An 18,415-nucleotide genomic window follows, 5' to 3' on the forward strand; every position below is an offset into this window, starting at 1 on the left:
GACACTCCTGTACCTAGTGTCACTTCATGGACATCAATCAGTGGATATAAGCTATCTTATGTATTTATGTTTATTGTGTTTTTTATTTTGTTCTTTATCTTATTGTGTTTTTTGTGCTGCATCGGATCCAGAGTAACAATTCTTTTGTTCTCCTTACACTTGTGTACTGGAAATGACATTAACCAACCCTGAATCTTCAATCTTCAATACGTTCTCTCACCCCCGGCAGGCAGCTGTAAAACTCTTCTCAGATTTCCCCATGTTCTGCGTGACTTGGAAAAAGTCTCTGAACCTGGCATTAATTGCAACAAGTGAGACATTGAAGTAATTAACTATCCAGCAGTGATCCCATTAACACTGGCTGACGTTAGATGTGTGTGTGTGTGTGTGTGTGTGTGTTTATGAATGACCTGAGAGCAGAGCGCTGTAATATCTCCATGTGAGAGTGAGAATGAGTAAGTGCTTGGTGAATTCAATCACATTACTATTTATTGCCACATTGGAGACTCATTTTGAAACTGTCTTCACCAAGAAGAAGAATCAATTGAAGCCCCAAGCCTTTCCCAAAAGCCTTTAATCCCTTTCTTCCCAAATGTCACTCATTTCAACTGAACTATTGTCCTGTTTATTATTTATTGTAATGCCTGAACTGTTTTTGTGCTCTTTACGCTGTCCTGTGTAGGTCTGTAGTCTAGTGTAGCTTTCTCTGTGTTGCTTTTTATGTAGTTCAGTCTAGTTTTTGTACTGTATCATGTAACACCATGGTCCTGAAAAACACTGTCTCATTTTTACTATGCACTGTACCAGCAGTTATGATTGAAATGACAATAAAAGTGACTTGACAGAAGAATTTATCTTTGAAGCAGATTGTTGCTGAAGTTATTGCGACCCCAGCTTTAAGATGCTATCAGCCAGTTTACAACCTGAAGCCCTTGTGTTCCCATGGACAGATATGGTTGTCTTTGTCTCTGTCTCAGGTGAATCCTGGACTCCTACTGGACAGAAAGAGTCTGTTTCATTCTGCCCATGCTGATCAGTAATGGTTTCTAGGTGATTCCCACTTCCCAGCTGTTGGTCGACAGTGCCCCAGGCCATGAGTTTCATTACCATAAGACATTACCACATAGGTGCAGAATTAGGCCATGCAGTCTGCTCCACCATTCGATTATGGCAGATTTGTTATTCCTCTCAACCCATTCTCCTGCCTTCTCCCCATAACCTTTGATGCCCTGACTAATCAAGAACCTATCAGTGACTGCTTTAAATATACCCAATGACTTGGCCACCACTGCTGTCTGTGGCAATGAATTCCACAGATTCACCACCCTATAGCTAAAGAAATTCCTCCTCATCTCTGTCCTAAATGGATGACCCTGTATTCTGAGGCCGTGCCCTCTGGTCCTCGACTCGCCCACTATAGGAAACATCCTCTCCACATCCGCTCTCTCTAAGCCTTTCAATATTTGAAAAGTTTCAGTGAGATTCTCCCTCATTCTTCTAAACTCCACCAACTACAGACCAAGAGCTATCATATGTTATGTTAACCTTTTTATTCCCACGATCATTCTCGTGAACCTCTTCAAGACCCTCTCCAATGCCAACACATACCTTTTCAGATAAGGGCTCAAAGCTGCTCACAATACTCCAAGTGCAGTCTGACCAATGCCTTATAAAGCCTCAGCATCATAACCTTGCTCTTATATTCCAGTCCTATTTCCCTGGAGGAGCTGGTTTTTAAATGTACTGAGGTTCTTGTCTCCTATCTCTCTCCCACAGTGAATCCTTGACCCTTACCTTCCCCTGTGAAAACTTCCTCTAGCAACTAACAACCTCTGCTGGGCTCTGTTACTGACTGCTCTGCAGACTGAGATCAGCTCTTTGTATGCCCTCTGCTCTGATCTATGTGATTTTGCATGTTTTAATTACTTTACACCTCAGTTAACAGTCTCTTCCTGAATCTGATTGAAAACAAGTGCAGCAGGCAGACATCTAAAATAAGACTGCCCTTCGGCTGGGCAGGCAGCTCCTGTAGAGACAGGAACTGAGCTGGTGATTGAGAAAACTCGCAGCAGCTCGTCAGATTCAAACATTAACTGTCTGTGCTTTTTTTCCTTCTCACACACACTCACACACACACACACACACACACACACAAACACACACACACAAACACACTCACACACACACACACACACACACACACACACACACTCACACACACAAACACACACACACAAACACACTCACACACACACACACTCACACACACACTCACAAACACACTCACACACACACACACACACTCACACACACAAACACACACACACAAACACACTCACACACACACACACTCACACACACACTCACAAACACACACACACACACACTCACACTCACACTCACACTCACACACACACATACACACACACACACTCTCTCACACACACACACACACTCACACACACCCCCCCCCCCCCCACCCTTAAGCAGACACTGCTCATATATAGAATTCTCCATCTCAGATTCTCAGCCATCAGCAGGCCCCGGAAGTTTAGATGAACAAATGCAGTTCAAAGCTTTAAATAAAACACAGATCATGTCAGCTGATTCAATCGTGTCCTCTTTTATTCACAGAGCCCAGAGAAGGACCATTTAGAAGGGTCACATTCTTTCAAGGTAAGTCACGTTACACAGATTCTGTTAAGATTGTGAATCACATGTAACTTGCAGTGAGATGTGGAGGCTGCTGTTTCCCGGAACATATCACTTATAGGCTCAGAGTTCCCCAACTACATTCACTGGCCACTCTACTAGGTACAGGGAGGTAACCTGGTATGGTCCCCTGCTTCTGCAGCCCATTCATTTCAAAGTTCGACGTTGTCCAACTTTGGGAGCCGATTGCACCAGATCAGTGAGTGGGAGCACGAGAAGAAGCATCGATATTATTTAGGACCGCAGATGAAACTTAAGAAAAGGCAGCGCTTCACGGCAGTTTTCCAAGTTGGACTGTGCCCAACCAGTGAATGAGTTTTGTTAGACAGGTGAATAAAAATAAGGCAGGGGTAAGAAGAGACTGCTGCACATGAAAATCTCAGGAGATCAGCCATTTCTGAGATACTGAGACCAGCCCAGCTTGCAACAACAATCATTCCGCGGTCAAAGTCACTTAGATCACATTTCCTCCCCATTCTGATGTTTGGTCTGAACAACAAGTGAACCTCTTGACCACGTCTACATGTTTTTATGCATTGAGTTGCTGCCACATGATTGGCTGATTAGATATTTGCATTACCGAGCAGGTATGCAGGTGTACCTAATAAAGCGGCCGCTGAGCGTATTTGCACACAGATGGAGAAATTCTCACGGAGAGAGATTCAAGCAATATGGTGTCATTGTAATAGAGTCATAGGATCATAGACCTGTACAGAAGAGAAACAGGCCCTTTGTTCCATCAGGTCTATACTGTCCACCATACCTGTCTACACTAATCCCACTTGATTCATCATCCCTGTGTTCCCTGATCTTTCCAATACCTGTGCAGATGCGACATCAATATTGTTATTGTTCCTGGCTCAACACCTCCTCCGGCAGGCAATGATATTGTGCCTAACTTTTCACCTGCTTTAAGATCGATGAAAGCCTCCCCTCCCACATAGCCCCCCATTTTACCATCATCCATGTACCTCTCTAAAATGTTCCAATCACCACCCTTCACCGGGTGTTCCACACGCTTACCACTCTCTGTGTAAAATAGCTATCTCCGTCACCCCACTATGCGTTCCTCCAATCACCATAAAATGTCTCCTTGTATTAGCCATTTCTGCCCTGGGAAGAGATCTCCTGTTATCCACTTGGTCTAGGCTTCTTAGCACCTGCACGCCTCTCTCGTGTCACCTTTCATCCTCCTTCATTCCAGAGAAGAGCAAAGTATAACAGAAAACAAGCATATCAAACACAAGAGATTCTGCAGATGCTGCAAATCCAGAGCAAAACACACACAAAATGCTGGAGGAACTCAGCAGGTCTGGCAGCATCTGTGGAGGTGAATGAAGAGTTGATGTATATCAGGCATCACTTCAAAACACAAATCATACTTGTATTAAATGAGGCATAGAATATCAGATGGGAGAGGTTTGGACACAGTCCCTGCAGGATATTTCATTCCAGTGGGAAGGCATGGTGCATGGGAAGGGATGAAGAGAGCATTTCACCTAATGTTGTGGGTCTTGAGACCTGTAGCTGACAAAGAACTGGAGTGTCTGGGGGGAAAATGATGAGCTGTGTTGGAGAGAAGGGTTAGATTGGTCTTAGAGTAGGTTTAAAGGTTGTACAACATTGTGGGCTGAAGGGCTCGTACTGGGCTGTATGTTCTATGTTCTATGACGTGTGATTGAGCAGAATTAACATGGATTAATCAGAGTCAGGTTTATTATCACTGATTTATGACATAAAATTTGTAGTTTTGCAGCAGCAGTCCTATACAAAGACATGAAAATGTATAAATTACAAAATTAAAAAAGATTTCATAAATGAATGAATAATGAGGCATGTATTTTCATGAAAGGGAAATTATGTTTGACATATCAATTGGAGATTTTGGAGAGGGAGAGAGGAGAATGGTTGCAATATTAGCCCTGTTCAAGGGGTCGGTCATTACTTGAAGATGTAATCCACATGTGTAGATTCATTTGGGCCAACAAGAAGTTGCTTTTGCACACAGGATTCTGTACCTTGCTGAGCGTCAAGAAGCAAAAAAGCACCTGTGCATCATTTGAATGACTGCGAACTAGCTAATGTTAACTTTGTTATTGGGTAGGTTTCTGAGATGAAGAATTCTTAGCCCAAAATGTCGACTATTTATTCCCCTCCATTGATGCTGCCTGGCCTGCTGTGTTCTGTGTGTGTTCCTCAAGATTTCCAGCATCTGCAGAATCTAGTGTTAATGACAGGTAGCAGTAAGCTGCTTTTGCATACCAGAGCAGGCCTGTGTCCTCAGCTCTCTCATTGTAGACTGCGAAGGAGGTGGAGAAAGTTTGCTTTTTACCGATGTAGATTATTAGAAATGTTTCAGATGTAGATCAACTGTAATGAGCAGAGTTCTTGGATGTTAGAATATGTAACTCAATTCTGTTCATGAATTACTCATGATGAGTTTCGCTTACATAGCATTACCTCAGCAACCCTCGAAATTTCAATAAATTCAGTATGATGAACAGAGTTTGGCAGTGAAGTCAGCGAAGGCATCATTTTTATCATAAAATATTAAATATTAGCTTTATTTGTCAAATGTACATCAAAATGCCATGGTAGCATACCAGTTAGTGCGACACAGTTGCAGTTCGAGGCATTGGAACCTACAATCTCCTCACAGACAACAGCAGAGATCGAACCCTGATTGGTGACACTGTAAAGCATTGTGCTAACCACTGTGTTACCGGGTCACCCCCTCTGGACCTGGACAGGGTTAGAAGTCAGGGAAAGGGAAACTTTGATTGCTGAATGCCCTCATCCGCCTGTCTGCGAGCTGTGTGACTGAGAACGGTACTCAGTGAGTAAACAGGCACTGAGGGTGGAGCCAGAGTTCAGTTGGTCAACTAAAGACACATTCCTGTAAGCTGTAATATTTACTGCAATGTTGAGTGGCCAGTTTGGTGCTGCCTGTAACCACTGCTCTTGTGTTTGGGAAGTTCTCTGTCACCTCAGTATGGAATGCAGATGCTGCTTTGCACATTGGCTCATGACAAATGGACATAGGAAAGATGACAAACCTCCCGATAAGTCACATTAAATCACCCTGGGACAGATTACGTAGAGCAGAGATCAAACTGTAAGTTATTAACAGAATGGGAGGAAGAGTTGATGTTTGGTCTTTTGCAGTGAATGTCTGCACGGTGGTTTTAGCCACCTCCACTGTTCCACTGTAAGAACTTGCTGCTATTTACCCACACGTGGGTCACAGAGGCTGGAGCAAACCTTGGCTCAGATGCTGATTTTGTTTCTGAGGTGGATGTCGGAGACGATGTTTTCTAAAGTAGGACCAAAGGGCACAGCCTCAGAGTGAGAAACTTCCATTTGGAACAGGAATTAAGAGGAATTTCTTTAGCCAGAGGGTGGAAAATCTGTGGAATTCATTGCCACGGATGGCTAGGAGTCCAAGTTATTGGGTATCTTAGATAGTTACTTGATTAGTCAAGACAACAGAGGTTATGAGGAGAAGGCAGGAGAATGATTAATAAATCAGCTATAATGGAATGGCAGAGTAGACACAATGGGCCAAGTGAAGGAAGTAAGCCCTGGCATGGCTCTGGGAAGTTTCTGAGTTCTGCTATCAATGGAATTGGCACCACTCCTAGAAAGTCTTTGTAGTTGGATAATAGACCCACATGTCATGGGAATAGATACAGCTGTAAACATCTTGGTTTGACCTTAGTTTCTAATACAGAGGGAAGAGCTGTGCTAAGTCATGGGGCCACACAATACTCATTGAATTTAAAACATAACTGCGACACCTCCTCTCTTTGCTTACATGTGAAAGTTGCTGTTTCAGTTAATATTGTCTACGCAAGTGTAGGAAACATTACCAGAAGAAAATGTCATGGGTTCCTTTGAAGCCATGTGGGTGAGACGTCATGGGAAAGGCAGGTCAAAACCATCTGCAGCTGTTTTCCACTTGCCCTAGAGTTCTGGCATTTGGGATCTTCTATAACATTATAGCCCTGTAAATTAAGAACTTTAAAACTCACCCAAGATCTGGTAAAAGTGTAAACGTTCCCCAGTTGGAAACAATGTACAGGCAATGAATTACAAAGTCAAAGTTCAAAGTAAATTTTATTATCAAAGTACATATATGTCACCATATTCAACCCTGGTATTTATTTTCCCATGGGCATACTCAGCAAATCTATAGACTAGAAACGATAATAGGATCAATGAAAGATCAGAGTACAGAAGACAACAAACTGCGCAAATACAAATAAAAATGAACAGCAATAAATAATGAGAACATGAGATAATGAGTTCTTAAGACCTTAGGATATAGGAGCAGAATTAGGCCATTTGGCCCATCAAATCTGCTCTACCATTTCATCATGGCTGATCCAATTTTCCTTTCAGCCCCAATCTCCTGCCTTCTTCCTGTATCCCTTTATGCCCAGACTAATCAAGAATCTATCAAACTCTGCCTTAAATATACATAAAGACTGGGCCTCCACAGCTGCCTGAGGCAAAGAATTCCACAGTTTCACCAATCTCTGGCTAAAGCAATTCCTCCTCATCTCCATTCTAAAAGAACACTCCTCTATTCTGAGACCATGTACTTTGGTCCCAGACTCTTCTACCGTAGGAAACATCCTCTCCACATCCACTCTATAAAAGCTTTTCACCATTTAATATGTTTAAATGAGGTCACCCCTCATTCTTCTGAATAATAGTAAATACAGGCCCAGAGCCATCAAACGTTTGTCATATGACAAGCCATTCAATCCTGCACTCATTTTTGTGAACTTCCTTTAAACTCTTTCTAGTTTCAGCACATCCTTTCTAAGAAAAGGGGCCCAAAGCTGCTCACAATATTCTAAGTGAGGCCTCACAAATGCTTTATAAATTCTCAACATTACACTCTCACTTTTATATTCCAGTCCTCTTGAAATAACTGCTAACATCGTAAGGGTATTCCCAAGTCCTCTTGCGCCTCAGGTTTTTTTTTGTATTTTCTCTCCATTTAGAAAGTAGTTAACTCTTTCATTTCTTCTACCAAAGTGCACAGTCCTACACTTCCCAACACTGTATTCCAACTGCCATTTCTTTGCTCATTCTCCTAATCTGTCTAAGTCCTTCTGAAGCCTCTCTACTTCCTCAAAACTACCTGCTCCTCCATTTATCTTCATATTGTCTGCAAACTTTGTAACAACGCCATCATTTCCACCATCCAAATCCTTGACATGTAACATAGAAAGAATTGGTCCCAACACAGGCCCCCGTGGAACACCACCAGTTACAGGCAGCCAGCCAGAAAAGACCCTTTATTCCCACTCTTTCTCTCCTGCCAGCCAGCCACCGGTTTATCCATACTGGAATCTTTCATGTAATACCATGGGCTCGTAGCTTGTTAAGCAGCCTCATGTGTAGAACCTTGTCAAAGGCCTTCTGAAAATCCAAGTACACAAAATCAATGGATTCATCCTGCTTGTTACTTCTTCAAAGAATTCCAACAGAGATTAAGTAAGGTTATTGGTGAGATCTCACTTTGGGACAGTTGGACATTTTTTTAATATATTGTCACATGTAGTGAGATCGAGTGAAAAGCTTGTCTTCCATACTGTTCATAGAGTTCAAATCATTGCATAGTATATTGAGATAATGCATTGACACAGTCAATAGAAAAATAGAGGGCTATGTGGGAGGGAAAGGTTGGATTGATCTTGGAGTAGGTTAAAAGGGTGGCGCAACACCGTGGGCTGAAGTGCCTCCAGAGTGCTATATATCCCAAGTACCAAAGTAAAATAACAGAATGCAGAATAAAGTGTAACAGTTACATAGAAAGTACAGTGCAGGTTGACTATGAGGTGCAAGGTCATAACAAGGTAGATTGTGAGGACAACAGGCTGCATGATAGCGTAGCAGTTAACATGACACTATTACAGCTCCAGCAACCCGCTGTCAATTACCACGGCTGGCTGCGGTGTTCTTCCCATGACTGTGTGGGTTTCCTCTGGGTGTTCCAATTTTCCCTCTCATTCCAAAGACAAATCAGTTAGGGTTAGTAAGCCATGGGCATGCTACGCTGTGCCGGAAACAGGGTGACTCTTGCGGGAAGCCCCCAGCTCATTCTCAGAATGTGTTGGTTGTGGACACAAACAACTCATTTCACTGTGAGTTTCAATATATCTGTGACGAATAAAGCTTTTCTAATCAAATCTTATTGTACGGGAGCTCTTCAATAGTCTTATTATCAAAGTCAAAGTAAATTCATTATCTAAGTGTGTATATGTTACAATTTAGAACCATAGAACATTACAGCACAGAAACAGGCCTTTTGGGCCTTCTCGGCTGTGCTGAACCATTTTTCTGCATAGTCCCATTGACCTGCACCTGGGCCAAATCCCTCCAAATCCCATCCATGTACCTGTGCAAGTTTTTCTTAAATGTCAAAAGTGAGCCCGCATTCACCACTTCATCTGGTAGTTCATTCCACACTCCCACCACTCTCTGTGTGAAGAAGCTCCCCCCTAATGTTCTCTTTAAACTTTTTCCCCTTCACCCTTAACCCATGGCCTCTGGTTTTTTTCTCCCCTAGCCTCAGTGGAAAAAGCCTGCTTGCATTCGCTCAATCTATACCCATCGTAATTTTATACACCTCTATCAAATCTCCCCTCATTCTCCTACACTTCAGGGAATGAAGTCCAAACCTATTCAACCTTTCTCTGTAACTCAGTTTCTCAAGTCCTGGCAACATTTACTACCCTGAGATTCATTTCCTTGCAGGCATTCACAGGAAAAAAAAACAATATAATTTATGAGAACTATACACAATAAAGACTGACAAGCAACCGTTGTGCAAAAGAAGACAAACTGTGCAAATAAACAAAAATAATAACACTGAGAACATGAGTTGTAAGGTCCTTGAGAGTGAGTCTGCAGGTTGTGAAATCAGTTCAGAGTTGTGGTGAGTGAAGTTATCCATGTCAGTTCAGTGGCCTGATCGTTGAAGGGTAATAATAGTTGGGTTAAAGTTTCCCCAAGTATGTTAAAATTGTTAAAGGAGTTTTGATGACATTTCTGATTTTCCTCAAGAGAAACACTAACCTGTAACCAATCAATTTTCAGGGCTGAGGAATATGACAGAAAACCACACTAAACTGATATGGATTGGAAGCAAGGCAGACAGCAGCTCCCATAACATATGGGAGAAAGGGAATTACAATGTTTACACCCAGGTAACATTCCAGGGAAAATGCTGCAATAAGGAACTTCTGCTGACTATAACTTTGTGTAAGAAGGAACAGAAGATCAGTTTCAAGGAATTACTCATGACCAGTGTGTCACCCTGTGAAACTCCGGGACTGAAAACGTGGACCAGAACTCTCTCCCTCTCTGCCATCTTCTACTTCGAGAAAGGAGACGAGATTTATGTCAAAACCACAAGCATGAAATATGTTGAATTCAAACACATCTATAATAATATCTTTGGTATTTATAGATTACAACACTAGGACAAATGGTGGGTGATTTAAGAGTGGCCTTAGTTTCCCTGTTATTTATTTCTGTTTAGTTTCTGTTTCTTTATTTGATTTGACAATCTTTTGGTTATCAATCTTGCTGCCTACCTCCCTATTTATCTATTTATATATCAGTGAACTTTTTTATTCTTTTCAAGTAATATTTTTGTATGTTGTGCTCCATTCTTTGTTAATTCTTTGCCTGGATTAGAGAGTATATGTAATGGAAAGATTGAGTCAGCTAGGGCTTTTCTCTTGGGAGTGAAGGAGATGAGAGGTGGCTTGATAGAGGTGTAAAAGATGATAAGGGGCATTGTTAGAGTGGACAGCTGGAGACTTTTTTCCCAAGGTGGAAATAGTTAATATGAGGGGACATAATTTAAAGGTGGCCGGAGGAAGGTGTAGGGAGGATGTCGGAGTTAGGTTTTTTACACGGAAAGTGGTGCATGTGTGGCGGGCACTGCCGGGCTGGTGGTAGAGGCAGATACATTAGGACATTTAGATAGGCACCTGGATGATGGAAAAATGGAGGGGTAGGTTGATCTTAGAGTAGGTTAAATGTTTGGCACAAGATTGTGGGATGAAGGGCCTGTACTATGCTGTAGTGTTCTGTGTTCTACATAATTCCACAGGTCAGTTCAATGCTTCCTCCCTGTTAGTTGATTGCAGTCTGTACTCTGTTCAGCTACACACATAATACTGAAGGAACTCAGCAGGACTGGGTTCTGATGAAAGGTCTTGGCCCAAAATTTTTCCTCTTCTTTATTCCTGTCCAGAGATGCTCCCCCAGCTGCCAAGTTCCTCCAGCATTATGTATGCATTGGCCTGGGCTTCCAGCATCTGCAGAATCTCTTGTGCTTATCTCTTTCTCCTCCCCAACCTCCAACCTAAAGGAGGTATATCAGAGGATGAAAACCTGAGAAGTAGAAGTGAGATTAATCAAAGGGGAAAAGAGTGATAGTAACACACACAAAATCCTGGAAGAGTTCAGCAGCTCAGGCAGCATCTACGGAATGGAATGAACGGCCAGCCTTCATCAGGACTAATCTGCTGAGTTCCTCCAGCGTCCTGTGTTTGTTGCTCTGGATTTCCAGCAACTGCAGAATCTCTGGTGTTTACAGTTGGCTACTGACCCTGAACTTGTACTCAACCTGTGTCTGTGAGGACAGATGTAATCAAAGAGAAACCAACCTTGTTTAATCAGGAGCCAGAGCTGTGCCATCAAATCTGTCTGCCCATCATCCTCTGCCCAATATCCAAAATGACTCAAATACTAATTTTATACCCGCAGGACAGGTGAAGAGGGTGATTTATTGGTCTCATGGAACTAATCAGATGTCACTGACTCTGTGCCTGGTATTGCAAAGACAGCTGGCATCGCTCTGCAGTCTGATTCATGAGGATGGGAAACCAGTGGAGGATCAGAGTCATCGATAACAAATTCCACAACTGATGTGTTCAGATTGTGTTTACAGCCTTCATGGCTTGTCCATCCCCGAGATTTCCTGCTGACACAGATGATCAGATTACAGTCTTTCAACCATTTGTTTAAGGGCATCATTTTAACCTCCCCACCTTCTCTGCGCACTGCGCTCACATCACCTCAATACCTCTCATCTTCCTCATCCCCTCACCTCCACCTCCCCTCTCCACCCCTCACCTTCCACCTCCCCTCCACCCCCACCACCCCTCTCACCCCCAGCACCCTTCTCCACCCCACCTCACCTCTCCAACCTGCAACCCCCCTCCACCGCCACCCTCCACCCCTCTCCACCCACCCTGCACCTCCCCTCTCCACCACCACTTCCTCTCTCCATCCCCAACCCCACCACCCCTCTCCACCCCTACCTCCTCTCTCCAATCCCCACCCCCCTCCACCGCCACTTTCCACTTCCCCTCCCCACCCCAACCCCCACCACCCATCTCCACCCCTCTTCCCCTCTCCACACCCACCTTTCTTTTCCAACCCTTACCTCCCCTCCCCATGTCCTCTCCTCTCCCCACCTCTTCTGTTCTCCCCATTTCCTTTCCCAAGGGCAGTGTTGGAAACAGTTATTTTTATTATTTGTAACTACTGGAATATCTGCAATGGTCTAACGTATAAATAAGCTGGCATTGGATAACGAACACATTTCTGCCTTCGACTGATGACCATTTGCTGGTGGTCATTGGTTCCAAAGCAAAGAGGCTCCAGCAGTCTCTGTTTTCCAATCATTGGCACACCGATCATCCCGAACGGATTACACCGGATCTGTCCGCTGGTGTTGTTGGTTTACACCAAATCTGCTCACCAGTATTGTGGTGTTACGCCTGATCAACCCACCACGATCGTTTGCATTCGTTAGAACTCGTGAATTTAATCAGGAATTCACGGGGCAGGAATGACATGGAGCGAAGATCTGAACAGGGACCTTCCCGGTGCTGCGGATAAGTAAACCGAACACAGTTGCGGTTTTAATCACTACTCTCTCGCCACTTTATGTATCACGGATACATTTCCCTTCATCGGAGACTCAGTCAGACATTTAATCCCGGAGGGTCAAGGCACGGAAGTTCAAACACACTTTGAGTTACAACTCCTCTCAGTCAGGGGTTCCAGCTGAGTTTGTCCAGAGATGTTGGATCAGGTTTCTGGAGAGCCATCCACGGTCGCTGCCTGGTCTGGTCTGGTCTGGACAGTTTGTTGGCACAACTCAGGCGCCGGCACCTTAACTCACAGGATCTTCAGCGATTCATCTTGGGTTGGGAAAAGTGAATCTCTTTATTCGTCTGCAATACTGGATAACTGTTAATGCATCTGGTTTACTTTACGTTGATTTAATCGATTTTACAATGTTTTAGATATTTCCAGAAGTGTTTGTTTAATTGTTACAATCACTCAGGCATGATGGAATGATGGAATAGACTCGATGGGATGAACGGCCTAATTCTGTTCCTATGGCTGATTGTCTTATGGTCTTAGTACTTGTGAATAGTCCTAAATCTCATTACGTTACGCATTTTATTAAACTTCAGTAACTGGTTAAATGATCTCCACACTTCCACCAGTGGACAGTGACTAGGAGAGGCACAGCTTCAGAGCAGATCCCACACTGGGCTCAGGCACCACTTCCCTAGAAGTGGACTCAGGAAACCGCGTGGGGATACGCCATCTTTTCCCGTTGAGCCATGCTGCTGCAGCAACTTTGGGGTGCCACATTACTGTAGCAGTTTGCACAATGCCATCACAGCTCAAAGGTCAGAGTTTGGACTTCAGTTCTGGTGTCCTCTGTCACGAGTTTGTCCGATCCTCTTCCTGAATGCATGGCTTGCTCCCAGCTGTTCTGGTTCCCTCCCACAGTCCAATAGGTATCAGTTAGTGGGTTAATTGGCCATTGTAAATTGTCACATGATATGGCTCGGGCCAACTGGCTTGAAGGACCTGGAAGAACCTGTTCTGCACTATATAAATAAAAAATAGTCAGGTCATGGTTAGCTTCAGTCTCCGAGAGTCCTACTTTGGTTTAGAGGAGGAAGCTTCTCAGTGAGGGTGGGGGGCAGAGCGGAGTCAAGGAAACACTCTCTCCAACAAGCTCAGTTATCCAAAGAATTTAAACAAAACTAAATGAAATCGGAACAAATCTGAGGTAATTGTGTCATTTATGTCCACACAGAAAGGGAGTTTGTGTTATAAATACAAAGTTCATATATGTCACCATGTACACCCCTGAGATTGTCTTCTTTGTGGGCATTCACAGTAAGTTCAAGGTACAAAATAACAGTAGTAATAATAACACATAAGAAAGTGGTCCAATTTAATGTCAGAGAAATGTATACAATATACATCCTGAAAATGCTTTTTCTTCACAACCATCCACAAAAACAGAGGAGTGCCCCAAAGAATGAGTGACAGTTAAACGTGAGAACCCCAAAGCCCCCCCAAACTCCCCCTCCCACGTGTAAGCGGCGGCGCGCAACAATCCCCCCTCCCCCCACCGGCAAAACAAAACACACACCCACTACCGAGCACAAGCGTGAGCTAAGTGATAGCAAAGACACAGACTTTGTAGTCACCCCAAAGGCTATGGCAATTCATCCGGCATTCATCATACCACAGCTTCTCTCTTTCTCTAATAAGGGAGAGGGAGGTGTTCCCCATTTTCACAGCAAGCAGGAGACATAACAACAACCCGCTGGTTTATGACGTTAAAAAGTCCGCTTTGTCGCTTTTTAGGTTGTGGGAACAGTTCAGTGTTGGGGTGTGAAGTTGAGTGAACTTATCCCCTCTGGTTCAAGAGCCTGACGGCTGAGGGGTAGTAACTGTTCCTGAACCTGGTGGTGTGGGAGCTGAGGCAACACTGAGACGAGAGCATGGCCTGAGTGGTAGGGTACAACTTCTGACTCTTCGTAAATGCTTAAGCAATCAGATAACAGAATCTCTTTGGTGATATTTTTTTCTGTATTTCAAAATGGTTTAAAATGTTGCTCTCATGAAAGCTTTGTCTTTAGTGTTAGACAACTGTCATGAGAGATTTTGAACGTATTTCATATTTCAGGATGTGATCCATCTGGTTTTTACTATCTATGATAAAAACATCCTGTATTTAAAGTTAAATTTGTCTGATTCTATAAATTATTTATGCTCTGCTTGACCCTTGTCATGCTTTTGTGAAATAAAGAAGTGGTGAACTTGCGTTACCTCATCTGATCCGATCGTCATTGTTATGCATCATGCTGTATGTCACAGGCAATCACAACCATGATTGTTCTTGGCATAATTTTTCTACAGGAGTCCTTTGCCATTGCTTCTTCTGACCAGTGTCTTTACAAGACGGGTGACTCCAGCCATTATCAATACTCTTCAGAGATTGTCTGCCTGGTGCCAGTGGCCACATAACTGGGACTTGTGATCTGCACCGGCTGCTTCAACAGCTGATCGGATGGGGGGCTGAGCAAGGGTGACCTCCAGGCTGGCAGAGGGAAGGAGCAACTTACACCTCCTTTGGTAGAAACATATCTCCACCCAGCCACTCAATCTGATAGAGGGTTATAAGGTTATGAGAGGCACAGATAGAGTAGACACAGTATCTTTTTTCCCAGGGTTGCAATGCCTAATACCAGAGGGCATGTTTTTAAGGTGAGAGGGGGTAATTTCAAAGGAGATGTGAGGGGCAAGTTGTTTTTTTAAAAAGAACACCAAGACTCACCCCGACAGCTAGGGCCTTTACACCAGTGAAGTGACCACGAGGCGGCAGGCAAGTGGGCCAGGACAGGCCGTGCACTGTTCGAGCTTACAACATGTTCATGATGGATGCCCAGAATGTGGTGCTGGAGGCTGATACATTAGGGACTGTTAAGATATGTTTGTATAGGCACATGGGTGTGAGGGAAATGGAAGGAAGTAGGCATTGTGTAGGCAGAAGAGATTTGTTTAATCGGCCATTTGATTACTAATTTATTTGGTTCAGCACAACATTGTGGGACAAATGGCCTTTTCCTGCGCTGTACTGTTCTAACACTGTACAGCCTCTCCTAGCCCGCTCGCCTGCCGCCTTGTGGTCGCTGCACTGGTGTGAGTTGGTATCTGCGCAGTGGCGGCAAGAAATAGCCATTCTTTCAGCGTCCAGCAGGTGGGGTGAGAGGCCCAGAAAGCAGGAATATCACTGCTCAGGACTGGGAGGAGGAAGTTCTGAATCGGACCTCCTACCACTCACGTGCTCTCTCATCTTACACTTTTCCCCTTGAGATCGAGAGATGAATGATCCTCTAGAGCAGCGAGAGGGCCTCTATGATGTCCCAGAACACTGGGTGGGCATTCACTATATCCCACAGTGACCAGTCTAAACTAAATAAAGCCACGAGCTTTGACCTCCTTGATTCACAGGCTATACCGAAGTTCAAAGTATATTTATTATCAAATTATGTACACTATATACAACCTTGATTTGTCTCCTTCCAGCAGCCACAAACACCCAATGTGCAGAAAAAAAACAAATCATGCAAACATTAAAAGTAAGCAAATAGCTTACAGAATCAAAGGTCATGAATGTGAGTTTACAGCCACAGCCGATTCAGGAGCTTCATCTCAGTGCAGAGAGGAATAAACCTCATAGAGCGGTGAGCTGAACGGACTGTTCCCTCTCCTCCGGCCCCATCACCCTCTCCTTTTCAACCTGGCCCGTGCTTAGATCAGCCAAACCTCAAGCTGTTCCTTAATGTCAGACCCTGGCCCTATGGCTTTGATATACTCTCATGCCCAGGCCCGTCTGCCTTCGATCCAGCCTATATCTGACTTTTCCAATCTGGCCTGGTGTTTAAGTCAGTCAAACATCAGCCTGTTCCTTGCTGTCAGACCTGGGTTCTGCTGCCTCAACTCTGCCTCGCCTTGGTTCTGTTCTTTTGACCATCCAGGTCTGCTCTAGCAATGGCCAAACATTTGATCATTCCCCACTTTCGGGCCTGGGCCGAGCCACCTCAATTTGACCCATACATACCACGCCTCAACCGTCCTGCACCTTTGGAACTTCAGTTCATACTGCAAAAAAGCCAGGTTCAAAAGCTCGGCTCCGGAAGGGAAGTTACAAACTATTGTTTGTGGTGATCGTTTTCCAGAAAAAAAGTGTGATTAATCGAGTAGTAGCTTTGTTTTGCTTCCCGTTGTTAAGTAGTTGCTGTGATTCACCAGCACTGCCATCTGACAGACGGGCAGAATTAAGCCGTTCAGCCCCTCAAGCCTGCTCGAGGTGTCTCCAATTTTGTTCCAGGTGTAAATGTGTCCGAAGAGGCTTTCCTTTATCCTGGGGAGGGCGTGTAGGGAATATAAGACCATATGACCATAAAACATAGGAGCAGAATTAGGCCATTCAGCCCACTGAGTCTGCTCTGCCATTCCATCATGGCTGATCCGGATCCCTCTCAACCCCATTCTCCTGCTTTCTCCCTGTAACCTTCGATGCTCTGACTACTCTTGAACCTATCAATTCTGCTTTAAATCTGTTCAATGACTTGGCCGCCACAGCTGCCTGTGGCAATGAATTCCACAGATTCACCACCCTCCGGCTAAAGAAACTCCTCCTCATTTCTGTTTTAAATGGACATCCCTCTATTCTGAGGCTGTGCCCTCTGATCCTAGACTCGCCAACATGAGGAAACATGCTCTGTACATCCACTCTATAGACATTCCAGTATTCAGTAGGTTTCAAGGAGATCCCCTGTCATTCTCTTAAACTCTACTGAGTTTAGGCCCAGAACCTACAAACACTCCTCATATGTTAACCTGGGATCATTCTCGTGAACCATCTCTGGACCATCTCCAAACCTACCACATCTTTTCTTAGATAAGGGACCCAAAACTGCTCACAATACTCCAAGCACAATCTGACCAATGCCTCATGTAGCCCCAACATCACCTCCTTAGCTTCAGCTGTTCACGAAATGCCAGTATCATTGTTGAAATCCAGTAATGTTTAGAGACTGGCCACTTGCTGCGCTCTCTGCTGGCGAAGCCATGAACTGCAATATCAGGAGCACCGAGTGTTACTTAAGTAGTAAAAATTGCAGCATGATACTGTGCAGAGGGACTTGGGAGTGCTTGTGCATGAATCACAAAAAGCTGGTCTGTAGGTGCAGCAGGCTATCAAGAAGGAAAATGGAATATTGGTCTTCATTGCTGGAGGGATTGAATTCAAGAGCAGGGAGGTGATGCTGCAACTGTAGAGAGTACTGGTCAGGCCGCACCTGGAGTACTACATGCATTTCTGGTCTCCTAACTTAAGGAAGGACATACTGGCTTTGGACGTGGTGCAGAGGAGCTTCACCAGGTTGATTCCAGAGATGAGGGGGTTAGACTATGAAGAGGGATTGAGTCACCTGGGACTGTACTCACTGGAATTCAAAAGAATGAGAGGGGATCTTATAGAAACATATAAAATTATGAAAGGGATAGATAAGGTAGAGGCAGGAAAGTTGTTTCCACCAGTGGGTGAGACTAGAACTAGGGGACATAGGCTCAAGATTCAGGGCAGTAGACTTAGGACAGAGATGAGGAGGAGCTGCTTTTCTCAAAGACTGGTGAATCTGTGGAATTCTCTGCCCAATGAAGCAGTGGAGGCTACCTCAGTAAATATATTTAAGGCAAGGTTGGATAGATTTTTGCATAGTAGGGGAATTAAAGGTTATGGGGTAAAGGCAGGTAGGAGGAGATATGAACATGGGCGGAT

At 44.1% G+C, this 18,415-nt stretch overlaps 1 protein-coding gene across 2 annotated transcripts in view; it reads left to right on the forward strand.

Annotated features, from left to right (window-relative positions):
• Positions 1-10,387, forward strand: part of LOC132377499 (tumor necrosis factor-like) — a 37,416-nt gene extending 27,029 nt beyond the window's left edge. For both annotated transcript variants that reach the window (XR_009506659.1, XM_059943775.1), the window contains exons 3-4: positions 2,635-2,676; positions 9,826-10,387. Coding sequence is in view for 1 of the 2 variants with exons in the window: in XM_059943775.1 (XP_059799758.1) it covers positions 2,635-2,676; positions 9,826-10,211 (428 nt within the window). In the remaining variant the exon portion in view is untranslated. The remainder of the gene's footprint in view (positions 1-2,634; positions 2,677-9,825) is intronic.
• Positions 10,388-18,415: the final 8,028 nt, after the last annotated feature.

This window comes from Hypanus sabinus, chromosome 18 (assembly GCF_030144855.1).
Source record: "Hypanus sabinus isolate sHypSab1 chromosome 18, sHypSab1.hap1, whole genome shotgun sequence".
Classification (NCBI taxonomy): Eukaryota; Metazoa; Chordata; class Chondrichthyes; order Myliobatiformes; family Dasyatidae; genus Hypanus; species Hypanus sabinus.